Source organism: Triturus cristatus, chromosome 2_1 (assembly GCF_964204655.1).
Source record: "Triturus cristatus chromosome 2_1, aTriCri1.1, whole genome shotgun sequence".
Classification (NCBI taxonomy): domain Eukaryota; kingdom Metazoa; phylum Chordata; class Amphibia; order Caudata; family Salamandridae; genus Triturus; species Triturus cristatus.
Window position 1 is genome coordinate 285570007 of NC_140581.1, and position 20959 is coordinate 285590965.

Consider the following 20959-nt stretch of genomic DNA (forward strand, 5'->3'; position numbering starts at 1 on the left):
AAAAGTGAAAAACTGCCATATAAAGCTGTCTTTCTGCTTCCTGTTCCTCTGCCTCTCAAGAGTGTCCTGGTCACTGTCTGAAGTTGGTTGCTGTTCAGCCATTGTCTCTCAACAACAGAATAGCTCCTTCTCCAAAGGAATCAGAACTAATAATGAGGGGAGTAGGTGTGGTTTGGGAAGAATCTGGAACTGAAAGTACTTCAAACCAATCAAAAGTGATGATTCTTGATCACATGACTTGCCATGAGGGGATTGGGTGTGGTATTGAAACAATTAGAAACTGAAAGTAATGATAACCAATAAGAAATGTTGTTTTATTATGCATAAACCAGAGGTGCGCGCACTGCGCAAGCTCCGAGCGCGCACCTCGTGATTACGTATGCCCGAACGCGTAAGAGCGCATGTGCATACGTCATATGCGCGTACCTAGCGCGCATACGTTGAACACGCGTATACGCGACCGTTATTGCGCGTAATTTTAGCGTATGCGGAAGTAAACCACGTAGAGCGCGTAGGACGCATGCACGCATGCGTACGTACGTACGCACACATACGTACTGGGTGCGCGCTCCCAGCGCGCACTATGACGTATATTTGTGTACGTAAATAACGTACGACGGAATTCATAAAAAACTTACGAAATAGTACTAGGAGCGCGCTCAGAGCACGCACCCCAAGAATTTATATTAAAAAAATAAAAGTGGACAAAAAATAATTAAAAAAATTAATAATAAAAAAAACGTTATCCTAATTGAAAAAAAAAGATACAGATAATATATAAATGAATATATAGGAATTTTATTTTTAATAAAAAAAAAATATCTTTAATTAAATAATACAAAAATTAGCATTTAACAAACTGTACAAATTCACTGAAAAAAACAAAGGTTTCAATAACGTTATAGTTAGGAATTAGCATTTAAAAAACCTTGCAAATTCACTGAAAAAACCAAAGGTTTCAAAAAGGTTATAGTTAGGAATTAGCATTTAAAAAAACCTTGCAAATTCACTGAAAAAACCATAGGTTTCACACATGTTATAGTTAGCTGGACATTTCACTCGTGAAAAACCAATGAAATTCCCCCGTTATAGTTAGTTCAGCTAACTATAACTCGCGCACCCGCAATCCACTGCTGATGACGTCACATATTACATCACTCATGACATGGTCAGTGACATCACTCATGACATCACTGTTGACATCTCAAATGACATCACTGATGACATCACTGATGACATCATCCTTGTGATTGAGTAGCAGACCTCCTCTCACCCTAATATAACCTTTGATACACACATTCAAAAATAGAAACTACAATGTTCAAAATAATGGACATACCAATACCAGTTACAACAACCAATTCAATAATTCAAAGATCCACATACAAATCCACTCATTCACCAACAGTCCTATACAGTCACTCATACATGTACTCACTCATCATATGTACTCATACACCTATACATCCTGTTACATAATGTCACTCATCCATAGAGTTAATCACACACATAGTCACTCATGCTAATAAAGATTAAAACATACAATTATATGCATATACAGTTATACACACACCACCACACTTACTTATACGGAAACTTACACATACTAAGTCTTTTAAACAGTCACTTATAGAAAAACATACTTATTCATACAGGAACTCTTTCAATCTCTTACTCTCACATATACTCAATTAAAAACACCAATAGTCACATATACTAGTATAAAACATATGAAGTTACTCATACAGACACTATTGACACAGTCATTCACTCACTAACACACCCATACACACACTCATCCACCCATACAGTCCTGCACACATGCTGTCTTCAACACATACAAACAGTGAGTCACTAATTCATGCACCTATGCACTACGTAATACCCCCACCGAACCATGCAGACACTCAGACTGATACTCAAAAAACCAACTAATAACCTATATAGACACCCATGTAGCTACTCACCAACTCATGCAGCCACCTATACACAAAGTGAGAGACTGATATAGATATTTACATACTTAAACATTACTCACAAAGCCATGTATTCACTATGATACACTGAATCAGTCACATAATCAATTTTTCATAAAAAAATCATCCATTTAGACATTTATATACCCATTTATTCTTCCATCGACCTTGAGATATACATATATAAAACATATTTAATTTGAAGAAAAACACACATTCACTGGATGATGTCATCAGTGATGTCATCAGTGATGTCATTTGAGATGTCATCAGTGATGTCATGAGTGATGTCACTGACCATGTCATGAGTGATGTAATATGTGACGTCATCAGCAGTGGATTGCGGGTGCGCGAGTTATAGTTAGCTGAACTAACTATAACGGGGGAATTTCATTGGTTTTTCACGAGTGAAATGTCCAGCTAACTATAACATGTGTGAAACCTATGGTTTTTTCAGTGAATTTGCAAGGTTTTTTAAATGCTAATTCCTAACTATAACGTTTTTTAAACCTTTGGTTTTTTCAGTGAATATATATATATATATATATGTATATATATATATATATATATGTATATATGTATATTATATATATATAATATATATATATATTACCTACTGGCGGTCGCCAGTAGGTAGTTATAGATAGGACCCTGTTTCCATAGGAAAACCGCAACATTCTATTTTGAATAACTTTGGCGCCGGTCGACGAATCCTCGCGAAATTCTCAAAACTAATGGGGCGCTACGCTCCGCTCCTACCCTGAAAGTCTCGGGGGGATTCGTCAAGCGGGGGCTGAGATAAAAGGGGGGTCCCAAAAAGCGTTTTTCCCATGCATTTTTCCATAGGACCTTTAGACACAGCTACAGCCCGAACGGCTGAACAGAGTTCCTTGAAATTTGGCAGAGAGGTAGTCTACAGGTCAAGGAAGTGCCTTTTGTAGGTTTGGTGTAAATCTGTTCAGTAGATTCTGAGAAAATAGCCTTTAAATCAATATATATATCTGAGCCAGCTTACGGTGCGCTTACTGTGCGCTTACCGTACGCGTACGGTGACGTGCGCGAGCGCGATTCTGATTGGCTGTTAGATCTTAGTAAACATTCGAATCGGTCGAAACCAGGAAGTAGCGGCCGCCATTTTCTCTCTCGCACTCTGAGAGGGGGTTAAAAAACAAAGGCCAACAACATGTAAAGGGGCTGTTTCGACAGCTCCTAAGCACCTAGCCATGTTGAGGGAGTCCTCAAAGATCCCCCAAGGTCAAAAACGGAATTTTAAATTTTTCGATAATTTCGCCGATTACGTTTACCGCACGCGTACGGTATAAATTATTTTTTAAAAAAACAAATATCCATACTCTCCCCACCCCATGTGCAAATGGTGGCCGAAGGGCACCATTTGTGCATGGCATCTGACAGATGTTAAAAAAATTAAATATCACCTTTCACAACGAAGCGCATCATATGTCCTCCATGTGCGCACGGTGCGCGAAGCGCATCGTGCCTACATGGCCCATCTAGCGTAACGTGGGCACGGCACGGCACGGCACGGCACGGCACGGCACGGCACGGCACTAACTGCGTAAAGTGGGCGCGCGGTGCGCGAAGCGCACCGCGTGCTCACTGTGCGCGCACGGTGCGCGAAGCGCACTGTGTGCGCACGGAACGAACTGCGTTAAGTGGGCGCGCACGCCACGAATGGCATAAAGTAACTTAGCATTTAAAAAAACGTACAAATTCACTGAAAAAACCATAGGTTTCACACACGTTATAGTTAGGAATTAGCATTTAAAAAACCTTGCAAATTCAGTGAAAAAACCATAGGTTTCACACATGTTATAGTTAGCTGGACATTTCACTCGTAAAAAACCAATGAAATTCCCCCGTTATAGTTAGTGCAGGCAACTATAACTCACGTGACCGCAATCTTCTGCTGATGCTAATACTGTATTTAGACACTTATTTGCCCATGTCTTCTTCCATTAAATTTTAGCTATACATATATTACAAATATTTTTTTTTCATAAAGACACATATGTCATCAGCAGAGGATTGCGGTCACGTGAGTTATAGTTGCCTGCACTAACTATAACGGGGGAATTTCATTGGTTTTTTACGAGTGAAATTTCCAGCTAACTATAACATGTGTGAAACCTATGGTTTTTTCACTGAATATATATATAGATATATATATATATATGTATATATATATATATCTATATATATATAATATATATATATATATATGTATATATATATTGCTCCACGATCCCGATAAAGATGAAGGCTGTCACGTAGGGCGGTCCGTGCAGGGGTAATCGGCAGCCCCTAAATATAACGCAGCAAACGATTTCGAATATGAAATCACACGGACACCCAGGAGATTTGCAGTTCAGATTGATTTATTGACTGCAAACACAACGCGTAATTTGACCCATTTAGTTGGGTCATGTATGAACTTGACAGTGTTAAAATGGCGGCCACCTTGGTTATAAGTTTCACTACTGCTGAAGTCAACAGTCTGTTGTCTGTGTTTACATACTTTGAAGTGTATTTAACTTTATGCAAAAAATGTCGCCATGAGCGTGAACAAGGCGAAAGCCGAAACGCGTTGTGTTTGCAGTCAATAAATCAATCTGAACTGCAAATCTCCTGGGTGTCCGTGTGATTTCATATTCGAAATCGTTTGCTGCGTTATGTATATATATATATATATATATGTGTATATTACCTGCATTGGGGAGATGGGAGCGGACACCGCCCACTGGGGCCAGTACTGACGAACGATGCCTGCTCCGCGTGAATCCAGTCCTGGGTTTGCGCCTTTCCCACTGCTCGCACACCAGGGATGCCTAACCAATTGGAGCGAGGTATCCTATTTAAAAGATGGCGGGAGAAACACTGGCTTTTTCTTTGGCGGCATCTGAGGAAGTTTAACATTAAACGAAACGCGTCATGCTTACGCCTAATTAATGATTGAAATTTGCAGTCTGCCTGGAGTCCCGTGTGTGCTCACTTCCTCGCAACGGTGGGGGAGAGTGGAGTTTGATGTTTGGGGATGCAGCCACTAGCATCCCAATGAGCGCCCGCCCTAACTGAGTCCGGCGATTCTGGTGGCAACCTATGGACACACTACAGGCTCTGTGGTAGCGCCTGGACACCCGCTTACCTGTAACCAGCTTAGTCACTACATAGTGAACCACGACTTCGTGCGGGAGCTTGCCGCCTACTTAGGGGACAAGCACAAGCTTCTTTTGGGATACAAAGCGGCAGGGTGAGGGAGAAGGCGAACTGCAAATCCGCCGACTTGAGAGGACTCGGTGTGCATTGGGGAGATGGGAGCGGACACCGCCCACTGGGGCCAGTACTGACGAACGATGCCTGCTCCGCGTGAATCCAGTCCTGGGTTTGCGCCTTTCCCACTGCTCGCACACCAGGGATGCCTAACCAATTGGAGCGAGGTATCCTATTTAAAAGATGGCGGGAGAAGCACTGGCTTTTTCTTTGGCGGCATCTGAGGATGTTTAACATTAACCGAAACGCGTCATGCTTACGCCTAATTAAAGATAGAAATTTGCAGTCTGCCTGGAGTCCCGTGTGTGCTCACTTCCTCGCAACGGTGGGGGAGAGTGGAGTTTGATGTTTGGGGATGCAGCCACGAGCATCCCAATGAGCGCCCGCCCTAACTGAGTCCGGCGATTCTGGTGGCAACCTTTGGACACACTACAGGCTCTCTGGTAGCGCCTGGACACCCGCTTACCTGTAACCAGCTTAGTCACTACATAGTGAACCACAACTTCGTGCGGGAGCTTGCCGCCTACTTAGGGGACAAGCACAAGCTTCTTTTGGGATACAAAGCGGCAGGGTGAGGGAGAAGGCGAACTGCAAATCCGCCGACTTGAGAGGACTCGGTGTGCATTGGGGAGATGGGAGCGGACACCGCCCACTGGGGCCAGTACTGACGAACGATGCCTGCTCTGCATGAATCCAGTCCTGGGTTTGCGCCTTTCCCACTGCTCGCACACCAGGGATGCCTAACCAATTGGAGCGAGGTATCCTATTTAAAAGATGGCGGGAGAAGCACTGGCTTTTTCTTTGGCGGCATCTGAGGAAGTTTAACATTAAACGAAACGCGTCATGCTTACGCCTAATTAAAGATAGAAATTTGCAGTCTGCCTGGAGTCCCGTGTGTGCTCACTTCCTCGCAACGGTGGGGGAGAGTGGAGTTTGATATATGTATATATATATATATATATATATATATATATATATATACAAATTCACTGAAAAAACCATAGGTTTCACACATGTTATAGTTAGCTGTACATTTCACTCGTAAAAAACCAATGAAATTCCCCCGTTATAGTTAGTGCAGGCAACTATAACTCACGCGACCGCAATCCTCTGCTGATGCTAATACTGTATTTAGACACTTATTTGCCCATGTCTTCTTCCATTAAATTTTAGCTATACATATATTACAAATATTTTTTTTTTCATAAAGACACATATGTCATCAGCAGAAGATTGCGGTCGTGTGAGTTATAGTTGCCTGCACTAACTATAACGGGGGAATTTCATTGGTTTTTTACGAGTGAAATGTACAGCTAACTATAACATGTGTGAAACCTATGGTTTTTTCAGTGAATTTGCAAGGTTTTTTAAATGCTAATTCCTAACTATAACGTGTGTGAAACCTATGGTTTTTTCAGTGAATTTGTACGGTTTTTTAAATGCTAAGTTACTTTACGCCATTCGTGGCGTGCGCGCCCAGTTAACGCAGTTCGTTCCGTGCGGGCACAGTGCGCTTCGCGTACCGCGCGCCCACTTTACGCAGTTAGTGCCGTGCACGCACGGTGGTCACGCGGTGCGCTGCGCGCACCACGTGCCCACGTTATGCGGGATGGGCCATGTACGCACGATGCGCTTCGCGCACCGTGCGCACATTTGTTAATTTCATAGCTCTTATATGCCATGCACAAATGGTGCCCTTCGGGCACCATTTGCACACGGAGTGGGGAGAATGTGGATAAATTTTTTTTTTTTAAATTTTTACCGCACGCGTACGGTAAGCGTAATCGGCGATTTTCCGAAAAAAAAAAATCTTGGGCTTGGGGGTTGTTTGGGGACCCCTATATCAATGCTGGGTGGTTAGGATCTCAAGAAACTGCCTCTTTAGACATTTTTGGGCTTCGTTTTTGCTGCCCAACTCAGAGAGCGAGAGAAAAAATGGCGGCCGCCGCTTCCTGGTTTCGACCGATTCGAATGTTTACTAAGATCTAAGAGCCAATCCAAATCGCGCTCGCGCACGCCACCGTACGCGTACGGTAAGCTTACGGTAAGCGCACCGTAAGCGCACCGTAAGCTGCCACAGATATATATATTGATTTAAAGGCTATTTTCTCAGAATCTACTGAACAGATTTACACCAAACCTACAAAAGGCACTTCCTTGACCTGAGGACTACCTCTCTGCCAAATTTCAAGTAATTCTGTTCAGCCGTTCGGGCTGTAGCTGTGTCTAAAGGTCCTATGGAAAAATGCATGGGAAAAACGCGTTTTGGGACCCCCTTTTATCTCAGCCCCCGCTTGACGAATCCCCCCGAGACTTTCAGGGTAGGAGCAGAGCGTAGCGCCCCACCTATTTTGAAAAATTCGCGAGGATTCGTCGACCGGCGCCAAAGTTATTCAAAATAGAATGTTGCGGATTTCCTATGGAAACGTGGTCCTAACTATAACTACCTACTGGCGACCGCCAGTAGGTAATATATATATATATATATATATATATATATATATATATATATATATATTCAATGAAAAAAACCATAGGTTTCACACACGTTATAGTTAGGAATTAGCATTTAAAAAACCTTAGAAATTCAATGAAAAAACCAAAGGTTTCACACACGTTATAGTTAGCTGGACATTTTACTCGTAAAAAACCATTGAAATTCCCCCGTTATAGTTAGTTAAGCTAACTATAACTCGCGCGCCCGCAATGCACTGCTGATGACGTCACATATTACATCACTCATGACGTGGTCAGTGACATCACTCATGACATCACTGATGACATCTCAAATGACATCACTGATGACATCACTGATGACATCATCCAGTGAATGTGTGTTTTTCTGAAAATTAAATATGTTTTATATATGTATATCTCAAGGTCGATGGAAGAATAAATGGGTATATAAGTGTCTAAATGGATGATTTGTTTTTGAAAAATTGATTGTGTAACTGACTGATTAGGTGTATCATAGTGAATACATGGCTTAGTGAGTAATGTTTAAATATGTATATATCTGTATCAGTCTTTCACTTTGTGTATAAGTGGCTGCATGGGTTGGTGAGCAGCTACATGAGTGTTTATATAGGTTATTAGTTGGTTTTTTGGGTATCAGTATAAGTGTCTGATGTCTTTATGGTTCGATGGGGGGTATTACGTAGTGCATAGGTGCATGAATGAGTGACTTACTGTTTGTATGTGTTGAAGATAGTATGTGTGCAGGACTGCATGGGTGGATGAGTGTGTGTATGGGTGTGTTAGTGAGTGAATGACTGTCTCTACAGTGTTTTTATGAGTAACTACATATGTTTTAAACTAGTACATGTGACTATTGGTGTATATAAGTGAGTATATGTGAGAGTGAGAGATTGAAAGAGTTCCTGTATGAATAAGTATGTGTTTCTATAAGTGATTGTTTAAAAGACTAAGTATGTGTAAGTTTTTGTAGAAGTAAGTGTGGTGGTGTGTGTATAACTGTATATGCAAGTAAATGGATGTGTGATTCTTTATTAGCATGAGTGACTATGTGTGTGAGTAACTCTACGGATGAGTGGCATTGTGTAACAGGATGTATAGGTGTATGAGTACATATGATGAGTGAGTACATGTATGAGTGACTGTATGGGACTGTTGGTGAATGAGTGGATGTGTATGTGGATCTTAGAATTACTGAAGAGGTTGTTGTAACTGGTATTGGTATGTCCATTGTTTTGAAAAGTTTAGTCTCTATTTATGAATGTGTGTATCAAAGGTTATATTAGGGCGAGAGGAGGTCTGCCACTCTATCACAAGGATGATGTCATTAGTGATGTCATCAGTGATGTCATTTGAGATGTCATCAGTGATGTCATGAGTGATGTCACTGACCATGTCATGAGTGATGTAATATGTGACGTCATCAGCAGTGCATTGCGGGCGCGCGAGTTATAGTTAGCTTAACTAACTATAACGGGGGAATTTCAATGGTTTTTTACGAGTAAAATGTCCAGCTAACTATAACGTGTGTGAAACCTTTGGTTTTTTCATTGAATTTCTAAGGTTTTTTAAATGCTAATTCCTAACTATAACGTGGGTGAAACCTATGGTTTTTTCATTGAATTAGCAAGGTTTTTTAAATGCAAATTCCTAACTATAACGTGTGTGAAACCTATGGTTTTTTCAGTGAATTTGTACGGTTTTTTAAATGCTAAGTTATGTATTTTTTTCTATTTTTTTTACATATTTTTTTTTAAAATTTTCTATCCTTTTTTTAAGACTGTGGTTAAATTTTTAAAATTCTATAATATGTTTTTTTTAAAAAATTTTATAATACAAAAAGGTAAAATTTATTAGCAATACATTTTTTCCTTTTTTTTTTTTTTTTTTTTAGTACGCGTACCGTAAGCTTACGGTAAGCGTACGGTTTACGCAACGCCCGTAATTTTTCTACGCTGTTTGCGTATAGTTACGCAATTTGCGTAGCCGCGCGTACTACGCGTGGGACGCGTACGCGTGTACGCTACACGCGCACGTTACGCGGAAGTGTCGGGTAGTGACTGTTATGCGCATGCGCGCAAGCGCGTGTCTTTTTTACGCGCATGCGCACTTTTGCCGTAAGCGTACCGTAAGCGTACCGTAAGCGTACGGTAGGTCATGTGATCATGAAACACAACTTTTGATTGGTTGAAACTACTTTCAGTTCTAGAACTCTCCTACACCACACCCATTCCCCTCATTTCTGCTTGTGATCCCTTAGGAGAAGGAGCTGGGTTGTCTTTGTGATACGATGGCAGACCAGCAGAGCTCTTCTGAGAGTGAGGCTAGCACTAGCAGCACTACCTTGAGGCAGAGAGCGAGGAAACAAAAGACCTCTTATGTATGGGATTATTTTACTTTTCCTGAAGGCCAGAAAAAGGTAAATGCACCCTTAGTAACTTGCAAGCTGTGTAAGCGTGTACTTTCAAGAGGTAATCCTGACAGGAAGTATTCCTTTGGGAATCATACCATGAAGAGACACCTCAAGGATGTACACAGAAGGACACATGCTCGACTTTTTGGAGGTAACCCTTCAGAAAGTCAACCAAGCACATCCACAGCAGCTCAGCCTGGACCATCATCTGCAGGGCTGACTCCTTCTTCTGCAGGTCAGGTGAGCCCTTCATCTGTGGGGGGAGCATCTCCTTTTGCTGGCCCTCTGGAAATCAACCCTCGATTTCTGAGGGTTGATATTCGATGTGCCTCTTGTCATGATCTAATTTGTCATAGGGAGACCAGTGTTTCCCTAGTGGACCTCAAAATAGATCAGCACACTTGTCACAGAGACTAATTTTCCCATTCTTTCTTTCCTCTCTCCCTGCATGAACACAACGGCTCTTTTAAGAGCCAACCTTATCTTTCATCTTTTTTTTATAGATATTTTTAAAAACTTTTTTTTTTTTTTTTACCGTACGCGTACGGTGCGCGTAATTTTTTTTTTTTTTTTTTTAAAAAAACACTAAAAATCAATAATCACATTACAAGGACTTTGAAACACTACAATTATTATTATTGACTTACCATACCCACTCAAAAAAATATTTATTCATTTGTTTTTTTAAAAAAAAATCCTTTAAAAATGGGTCTAGTTTTTGAAAATTTTCTATATCAATCTGAAAAAAAAGAAAAAAGTATTAATATTTTTTAAACATTTTAAAATACAGTACTCGTATTTACATATTTTTAAAAAAATATTTTTGCCTTATTTTTGCTGTTTTCAGAATATATTGCATTTCACTTTAAATTGTGAAAGCAATTGCATTCATCATTTAACAGCGGGCAAAAAAAAAATAACAATCTCAAAGATTGTATTAAAAAAGCCCAGAATCTCTTCTCACTTAAACTTAACATTACAGAAATGCATAATATTCTAAAAAAATATCATCAAAAAACAATACTTATTTCTTTAAAATACCGTCTGATATTTTTGTTTCAGAAGTATAATCACAATATTATATCTCAAATAACTCCACAATACATCTGATTCCATTTCCTTTAGGCAAAATAGTAATTTAAAAAAAAATTTTGGATTAAATTTCCAACGGTAATCCAATAAAATTCTAAAGTTTAATTTGTCCAGATCTCACCGATTCTCTGTAACATTTTGGTTCAAGAAATTTTTTTTAATAATTTAATAAGTCCACAATAGAATTGGTTACTTTTCCACATGGCCAAATAGTAATTTTTAAAATCATTTTTGAAAAAATTTCCAATGGCACTCCAATAACATTCCAAAATTTAAATTGTGCAGATGTTACCGATTATCTCTAAATTATTGGTTTTTGAAAGTTTCATTAAAAATTAAAAAAGTCAACATTACAATTGGTTATCTTTCCATTAGGCCAAATGATAATTTAAAAAATCTTTTTTTTAGAAATTTCCAATGGTAATCCAGTAAAATGGTAAAATTATTTTGTCCAGATCTTGCCAAGTTTCTCTAAAATTTAGGTTTCAGGAAGATTAGATAGGAATTTGCTAAATCAAAAGGCAAACGTTGTTTGAAAATCAATTGGGAATCATTACACAGTGTCCAGCCTTTTTCACATTTAAGATAAACTGTGTAATGTCCAGAAATAACAGTAGGTCCATCATGGAAAATTATTGCAACAGTTACAAAAGTTTTTCCTGAAATTGATAATTGCTGTCCTGTAAACTTCTTTATTAAAGTATCCAATTTTGAACCATCAGCTCTACATCGTTGCATCATTAAAATTACATACTTTCCGTATTCATTTAAAATTAATGTTGAAAACATGTCAGATTTACACTCACCGCATTTCATGCTATGATTAGCATCTTTAACTAATTTTGCAAAAGTGACTGTTTTACTGTCTGGCAATGTCAAATAAATAAACCTTTCATTATCAACATTAGAGCCACATATATTATAACAGTTTTCACAACTATGTTCCCATTTATAAGAGAGACCAAATACATTTTCAATGGGAACCCCTTCTTCTTCCAGTACCTGAAGAAAATACATCAAGAATTCCTGTGCATCTTGCTGTACATTTTGAGAAAACTGTGTTCGTCCTGAACATATATCTAAAAGTTTTCTAATTTCAGTAGCACTTTCTATTTGAGTTTTATCTTTACTCAGCTTTTGAAAAAGGAGACTCAGCTCAGAACAGAATCTTTTTCCCTGATTTACTATTATCTGCTCTTGCAAACTTTCCAGATAAAATGCAACATTCAGCACTACATTTGCGTAGCAGTTGACACCAGAGCTATTTTCAAAATGACATCCTACAACCTGTTCTTCATTTTCCTTTTTCTTTTTGCTTGCAATCACATCACTCCTCTTTTTTTTCCTCTTCTCTACATCTTCATTACAGATATTCTCATTTTTTCTTTTACGAGAAACTACACGTTTCTCCAACACAGGATACTGACCTAAATGAGGAGCATAGCTTCTTCTTAATCTATTATACTCCTTTACACAGTTTGTATCAGCACTAACTTTTGAATCATCAAAGTCTATCATGAATAAACCTGATAATGTTTTCACTCGTGACAAAGCAACATATGCCATACCTTCTTTGAATACAGTTGAACCAATGTTCACAAATGCACAATCTACAGTCAATCCTTGAGACTTGTGAATAGTTACAGCATATGCTAGAGAAAACGGAAACTGCTTCCTACGTACATATAAGTCTTTCACAAGCATGAAACGAACTGTACAACGACAAATATCTTTAACTTCTTCTATCTGATCAAATTTTATTTTTAAACATTCAATTCCATCTTTTTTCTGATAATTAATAAAACCCACAACTCTTCCCATAGCTCCATTAACTAAACCTTTTTCAACATCCAAATTTCTTCTTAAAAATACTCTACAGTTCATGCAAACATATAGATTTTTTTCTAATCCAGCTGTTTTGGAGATGTTCTTCTCTAGTGAGTCCAATTTATTTTTCAGTTTGCCTGTTACTGTGACAGTAATTCTTCCATCCTCAATTTTGTCCACTGCTTCCAATTTCCTGATCTCTTCCTTTTCCAATTTCAAAAGCTCCTCATTAAATATTGAGCATTCACGTAGAGTTGGCATTAAGCAGATGACACTTTTGTTTTCTGCAATGTTCTTGTATATCTTCTCTGCAACTATTTCTTCCTTTGGTAATAAATTATGTAGCAGCCGACTCTGTAATGCTTTTTTGCCAACTTCTGTGAGTAGTCCAATTCTGATATCTTTCAGAATACTTCCATATTCTTCATCGCTTGCTTGCCTCATATTAGTAGTAAGTTCCTTGTACTCAAAGAAGGACCAAATATTTGTATTTCCGATGCTTCCCAATGACTTCTTCGTGTCTTCATGTGTGACAGTACTAAACACTGGTTGTCCTTTAACTGGAGTAAGTTGCAAAAGATCTCCAAAAACTATGACGTGTTTTCCACCAAATAACATGTCATAGTCTGTCTTCAAAATTTGCTGCATTCTTAAATGCACAAAGGCAAGCATTAAGTTTGATACCATGCTCACCTCATCAATAATGAGAACTTGCATCTTCTTCAATACTCTTGAAACTTCCAAGGATGCTTCTCCAGTTAGCTTGTTGTATTGTATTTTGTTCTCATGCTCCACTGGTAACATTAGCAAACGATGTAAAGTGATTCCTTTTATGTTATATGCTGCTAACCCAGTTGGAGCAGTAACCACACAAGACAAAGTAGAATCTGTTTTTTGCTGTAGGTAGCTTCTGATGACTTTTATAAGGAAACTTTTTCCAGTTCCAGCTTGTCCGCTTACATACATCCTGATTGGATGAAATGATGTGCATGAGCACTCTTTTTTTTCATGTAGAAATCCGTGTTCAATTTTGCTTCTGATCTCTTCATAAATTTGTTGCTGCTCTTGATTCAGTTGTCTTTCCAAATTTTCTAAGTCTATAAATTCTTCTTGAGCTTGATTCATAGCCGTTTCCACTTCATTCATGGCTATTGATGCTTCATTTTCAACGATTGGTTGTCCTAGGGGATCTTGACTGAGTGTTCCTGAACTTTGGCTGTCCTGAGAACTGTCTCTAGCTATTTCTGCTGCAATTGTAGTTTCCTGTTCAATTTCTTCATTTAACATTTGCAGATAACTTGAGAATGTACTGCATTGTATGCTGTCTTTGCAAGCATTAAAAGAATCTTCATAGCTTTGAAATTCTCCCAGTAGTTCATCCTCTGTACGCCATGGTTTAAACAACTGTAAAAGAGCCAAGTAGTAAAATTCCTTCTTGTCAGTAGTGTCGCAACTCAGCTTCCTGTGATTTATCAAACTTCCTTTTGTTTGCTTCACCAAACATCCTTCCTCACCAACGACTTTATATTTTCCATTGTTGATGTCTTCTGCGGCTTTCCGTGAATAAATGTAGTTCTGCAGCACTTCATAGAGACACATGTTCTCCAGATGTTGACTTCTCTTGGGATAATATGTGTCCAACATGTTTGATTTCAAAATATCTGTACTTTCTGGGTCATTCTCGGCCAAATATTCAATTTCTCCAACAGATTTCAGTACCCGATTTCTCATTGCTGCAAGGCCTAAACTTGCCCAAATTATTCTTCTTGACTTCGAGTAGAGACTTGCAGAAGATAACCTATCTGAACATTCGTAGGATCCAATTTCTCGATGCGATAACATCTTCAAACTGAAACTGTACAGCTTCTTACTGACAGTCTTCTCGTGAGAAATCTCTTCCCACATTTCCTTCAATTCTGTTTTTTCTGATTTCGTAATGTAAGACGTTACATATCGAGCAACAGCAATGGAATTGTCAGCTACATACTGTATATCCATGTTAGCGTTCCACATGGATAAAATGACTGGGTTGTAGTCATTTATATTTTTGGATTCTTCTTTTCTTTTTAGGTTGTAGGTATTCTTAGGTGATTTCCTTGTGATAGTATGTCTCACAGCTGACATAAAACTGTTGACTCTTCCATTTGAAAGAACAGGTCTAGGAAATCCAAATCGACATTTAGTGTAGTATTTATCTTTGCTCTTGTATTTCCGTCGACAGTATTTTCCACACCGATGACTTTGGAAACGTAAAACTTGCTCCTTTAACTTTTTCTCTTCTGTGCTTTTTGGTATAGCAGATGTTGCATATTCTTCAATGAAAGATAACACTGCTTCATCAGTATCTGTTCCAAACTTTGGGGCATCCTTGATCCACAACAGCATATGAATATGAGGAGCACCTCTTGCCTGGTACTCTTTTCTCCAAAAGAAATCTACTACTTCTCCAAGAGGTGGATTTTTTTTATTGCAGATGAAGGACATCATAGCCTCAAATCTATGATTGAAATATCTGCAAACATTAACCGGATCCAATGAGCACAGTTCTCCTGCTGTCTTGTAGTCAATGTTTTTAAAGTTTGAATTTGCCTCTCGTAGAAAATCCAGTAAATCATCCCAAGCGTACTCCGCACAGCTTAGGGTAACGAACCATGTTGGTGTTCCTAAATTCCGTAACATGCATTTTAGTTCACCATGGCGTCGGTACCAATATTCATTTGTCCCACGCTGACAAGCCATCAGATTGATCAGTTGTGTTTCCAAATGATCATCTCGGTGCTGCACTTTCTCCATAAAATCCTTAGCAGACACATTTTGTAAATGTACTCCACTTTTTAAAATGTGATTTACTGCATAAGACAGTGCAGACAAGTCGCTTTCAAATAAAAGATGGAACAAATAAGGAATACTTTGTCAAAATCTGGGATCTTCAGCATATAGTCTTGTAGTCCGATACTCAGAAGCTGGAATCTGTTCTGGACGTTCATCGTATCGTCCTCCTTTTCCTTTAGGAAACAGCTGGGGATAACATCGAGCTTCCAAGCTCTCCTCCCATACACTCACGGGAGTTCCTTTTGCTTTCTTCATCTGAAAGAGATCAATATTATCTCCCATAACTTCTTTTGAATGAAGAGGATGTATGCTAAAATGTTCATAAATTTCTTCTTCCTTTGACTTGTCCACTTTTTCAATTTGTCCAGTTGGTGTTTCTGTGTCTTCTTGTAAATCTTCTTCTTCTTCTTCTTCTATATAAATTGATTCATACCATTTGTTATTCCTTTTCAAATACAAATTTGCTCTTTGTACTTTCCGCACATCTACCAGCTCCTGCCAAATCTTCTTATTCTTTGTAGGTACACCATTAACCAGAATAATTAATGGTTCAGTTTCCAAAGTATCCGCATCAATAGTTTCCATATTTTTTTTCAAATCCAAGGGCAAATACACCACTCTTCCTTTTAAACCTCTCAGTAAATCAGAAGGAGGCAATTTACCAGTTTTGGGCTCCATACGTACTATGGTCTGGAACGGATGAACACATTGAATGAGTATAGACTCATATGTATTTAATTCAGAAAGTTCAGCAGGAATAGCATCCAATTCTAAATTATTATGTACAGCTCTGGTCGGCATTCTATTTTCCTCTAACTTGTTGTAACAGTATTTACAAATACGCTGATCTTCACCCAAATCAAAACAATTTTCTAGAAATATATATGTGGCAAAATCCTTCCACTTATAATTATCTTCATTTTCACTCTTTCTGTAGAGATCAACATTCCTAGTTTGTTTTCTATAATGAGTTCTGCGGCAACAAATACAAGTAAAATTTGGTCTTTCATTAGAGACTATTGCAAATTTTGTTATATGATCATTAAATGTGTTACTTACAGAGGGTTCTACATTCTCTTCCACTTCTTCCTCATTTACTGTGTCCTTCTCTGCACTGTTTTGTTCAGGACCAAAGTAACAAAACTGAATTTCATCCACAACCTTCTCTACATCTGATACCGTTCCTCGGAACAGAGCCCTATTCAATTCATTTAACTTTATTGCTGGACTTTTGGCAAAATACAACCGTCTCACAAACTTTCTCATTTCAGTATGATGAACAGCCAGCATCCTAAAATGATGGAAAACACTATTGCACACTTTTCTAGATAGACAAGCCAGAGAATGACCCTGCAAACCAGTATTCTCTCTCACTCTGCATGGATCCAGACTTTGAAGCACCTTAATCTTCTGTTTTATACTTTTTTTACTATATTCTCTTAGAAACTCTCGAAATTTGTCAATAGATTCCTGACGCACAGTGCAAATACTACTACAATTCCAAGTGTACACTGGGGCTTTAGGACGTCTCCCCATAGCCTCATCTGCCATCACTTGTACCTCATCTCTTGGAACCATTATCTCCTTCTCCATTATGCAACCATTTTTTACTTCGTAAGAACGACCTCTGGTGTCAACTGCATGCAGCAAACTATTACTTTGAAAATAGCTCTCTTCATTAAAAAAAGGTTCACTACTTGAACTATGCATCCACTTTCCTAAAAACACTTTACAAAAGTTTGTTCTGTTCACTACTCTTTTCCTTTTGCTATGTGATTTCAGTACATTAACCATTTTGTCTAATGTACGCATCCTATTCAAAATTAAAATGAATAGTTTCCTTTTTAATTCTAATGCCTTTGCTGCAATGGCTTCTATTTCTTTTTTTCTTTTATAAAACTTTGTCTTTTTCTTATATTTCTTCACATCCTTCATCAAATTGGACATAACTCTTCTCTGAAACATTTTTCTACGTATCTCTTTAAACGCTGTTTTTCTATTTATATAAATCTTTTCAGTTGCTGAAGGTATATTTGCATTAACTAAATTGTCAATTTTTTCCTCTCCTTTTTTGTTCAAAACATCCTTTCGAGTACAGACATTTTGTACATTTTTCATTCTTTTGAATATATTTTTTAGAAATTGTTTTTTCTGCTTACCAGAAGATTTTTTCTTTTTCCCAACATGAGCATCTTCTACTAACTTTGGTCCTCTAGTTGTCTTCAAATATAGGTTTTTTTTGTGCGTTTTTTGAACTCTGGATTTTGTAGGCATCTTAAATTTTGTCCACTGCTCTTCAGCAATACCTGAAAAAAACTAAAAAAAAATCCTTTATTTTATTTAAATATATTACTACATTTCTTTTCACAATAGTCACAAAACGTAATTTCTTTGCCAATTTGAATGCACACTTACTGCTCTTTTTTTTGGCAAGTTAAAATCACTTTTACAGACTGACACATTATGAAACCACTTTTCAGTTTTTTAAAAAAGCCCATGTCCAGACTGCTTTTTCAGACCACCACCATGTGTATCCTCGGTGACTACCTACACTCCAGCAAGGGCAACCAGCCTTAGTGATGCTGAATGTATTTGCATTACAGACTGAAACCTGAAAACCCCACTCGCTTCTAAATACTGTGCATGATTATACATGGAAAGGAGCTGGGTGTGTGCTAAGAGTCTGCTTCTTCCCCCAAAAAATCGCTACCCCTTTTTCCTACTAATGCAACTGTGAAATCACCAGAGCAAAACGCAATAAATCTCTGCCTGTAATTCCTATTTCCACACAGAGTCATGTTTTCACATTAGTCCCAAAACGAAATTTCTTTGCCAATTTGAAAGCAAACTTACTGCTCTTTTTTTTTGGCAAGTGAAAATCACTTTTACAGACTGACACATTATGAAACCACTTTTTAGATTTTTTAAATTGCACATGTCCAGACTGCTTTTTCAGACCACCACCATGTGTATCCTCGGTGACTGCCTACACTCCAGCAAGGGCAACCAGCCTTAGTGATGCTGAATGTATTTGCATTACAGACTGAAACCTGAAAACCCCACTCGCTTCTAAATACTGTGCATGATTATACATGGAAAGGAGCTGGGTGTGTGCTAAGAGTCTGCTTCTTCCCCCAAAAAATCGCTCCCCCTTTTTCCTACTAATGCAACTGTGAAATCACCAGAGCAAAACGCAATATATCTCTGCCTGTAATTCCTATTTGCACACAGTCATGTTTTCACATTAGTCCCAAAACGAAATTTCTTTGCCAATTTGAAAGCACACTTACTGCTCTTTTTTTTTGGCAAGTGAAAATCACTTTTACAGACTGACACATTATGAAACCACTTTTCAGATTTTTTTAAAAAAGCCCATGTCCAGACTGCTTTTTCAGACCACCACCATGTGTATCCTCGGTGACTGCCTACACTCCAGCAAGGGCAACCAGCCTTAGTGATGCTGAATGTATTTGCATTACAGACTGAAACCTGAAAACCCCACTCGCTTGTAAATACTGTGCATGATTATACATGGACAGGAACTGGGTGTGTGCTAAGAGTCTGCTTCTTCCCCCAAAAAATCGCTCCCCCTTTTTCCTACTAATGCAACTGTGAAATCACCAGAGCAAAACGCAATAAATCTTTGCCTGTAATTCCTATTTGCACACAGAGTCATGTTTTCACATTAGTCCCAAAACGAAATTTCTTTGCCAATTTGAATGCACACTTACTGCTCTTTTTTTTTGGCAAGTGAAAATCACTTTTACAGACTGACACATTATGAAACCACTTTTCAGATTTTTTTTAAAAAGCCCATGTCCAGACTGCTTTTTCAGACCACCACCATGTGTATCCTCGGTGACTGCCTACACTCCAGCAAGGGCAACCAGCCTTAGTGATCCTGATTGTATTTGCATTACAGACTGAAACCTCAAAACCCCACTCGCTTCTAAATACTGTGCATGATTCCACATGGTAAGCAGCTGGGTGTGTGCTAAGAGTCTGCTTCTTCCCCCAAAAAATCGCTCCCCCTTTTTCCTACTAATGCAACTGTGAAATCACGAGAGCAAAACGCAATAAATCTCTGCCTGTAATTCCTATTTGCACACAGAGTCATGTTTTCACATTAGTCCCAAAACGAAATTTCTTTGCCAATTTGAATGCACACTTACTGCTCTTTTTTTTGGCAAGTGAAAATCACTTTTACAGACTGACACATTATGAAACCACTTTTCAGATTTTTTTAAATTGCACATGTCCAGACTGCTTTTTCAGACCACCACCATGTGTATCCTCGGTGACTGCCTACACTCCAGCAAGGGCAACCAGCCTTAGTGATGCAGAATGTATTTGCATTACAGACTGAAACCTGAAAACCCCACTCGCTTGTAAATACTGTGCATGATTATACATGGACAGGAGCTGGGTGTGTGCTAAGAGTCTGCTTCTTCCCCCAAAAAATCGCTCCCCCTTTTTCCTACTAATGCAACTGTGAAATCACCAGAACAAAACGCAATAAATCTCTGCCTGTAATTCCTATTTGCACACAGAGTCATGTTTTCACATTAGTCCCAAAACGAAATTTCTTTGCCAATTTGAATGCACACTTACTGCTCTTTTTTTTTGGCAAGTGAAAATCACTTTTACAGACTGACACATTATGAAACCACTTTTCAGATTTTTTTAAATTGCACATGTCCAGACTGCTTTTTCAGACCACCACCATGTGTATCCTCGGTGACTGCCTACACTCCAGCAAGGGCAACCAGCCTTAGTGATCCTGAATGTATTTGCATTACAGACTGAAACCTGAAAACCCCACTCGCTTCTAAATACTGTGCATGATTATACATGGAAAGGAGCTGGGTGTGTGCTAAGAGTCTGCTTCTTCCCCCAAAAAATCGCTCCCCCTTTTTCCTACTAATGCAACTGTGAAATCACCAGAGCAAAACGCAATAAATCTCTGCCTGTAATTCCTATTTGCACACAGAGTCATGTTTTCACATTAGTCCCAAACCGAAATTTCTTTGCCAATTTGAATGCACACTTACTGCTC

General features: G+C 38.6%; 1 protein-coding gene across 1 annotated transcript in view; it reads right to left on the reverse strand.

Moving 5' to 3' along the window:
* LOC146864104 (uncharacterized) overlaps positions 1-19111 on the reverse strand; it is a 41039-nt gene extending 21928 nt beyond the window's left edge. The window contains exons 1-2 of the mRNA XM_085638225.1: positions 18954-19111; positions 16247-18514 (exon numbers count right to left, since the gene is read on the reverse strand). Coding sequence (XP_085494351.1) covers positions 16247-18177 — 1931 coding nt within the window. The 5' untranslated portion in view covers positions 18178-18514; positions 18954-19111. The remainder of the gene's footprint in view (positions 1-16246; positions 18515-18953) is intronic.
* Between the last annotated feature and the right edge of the window lie 1848 nt (positions 19112-20959).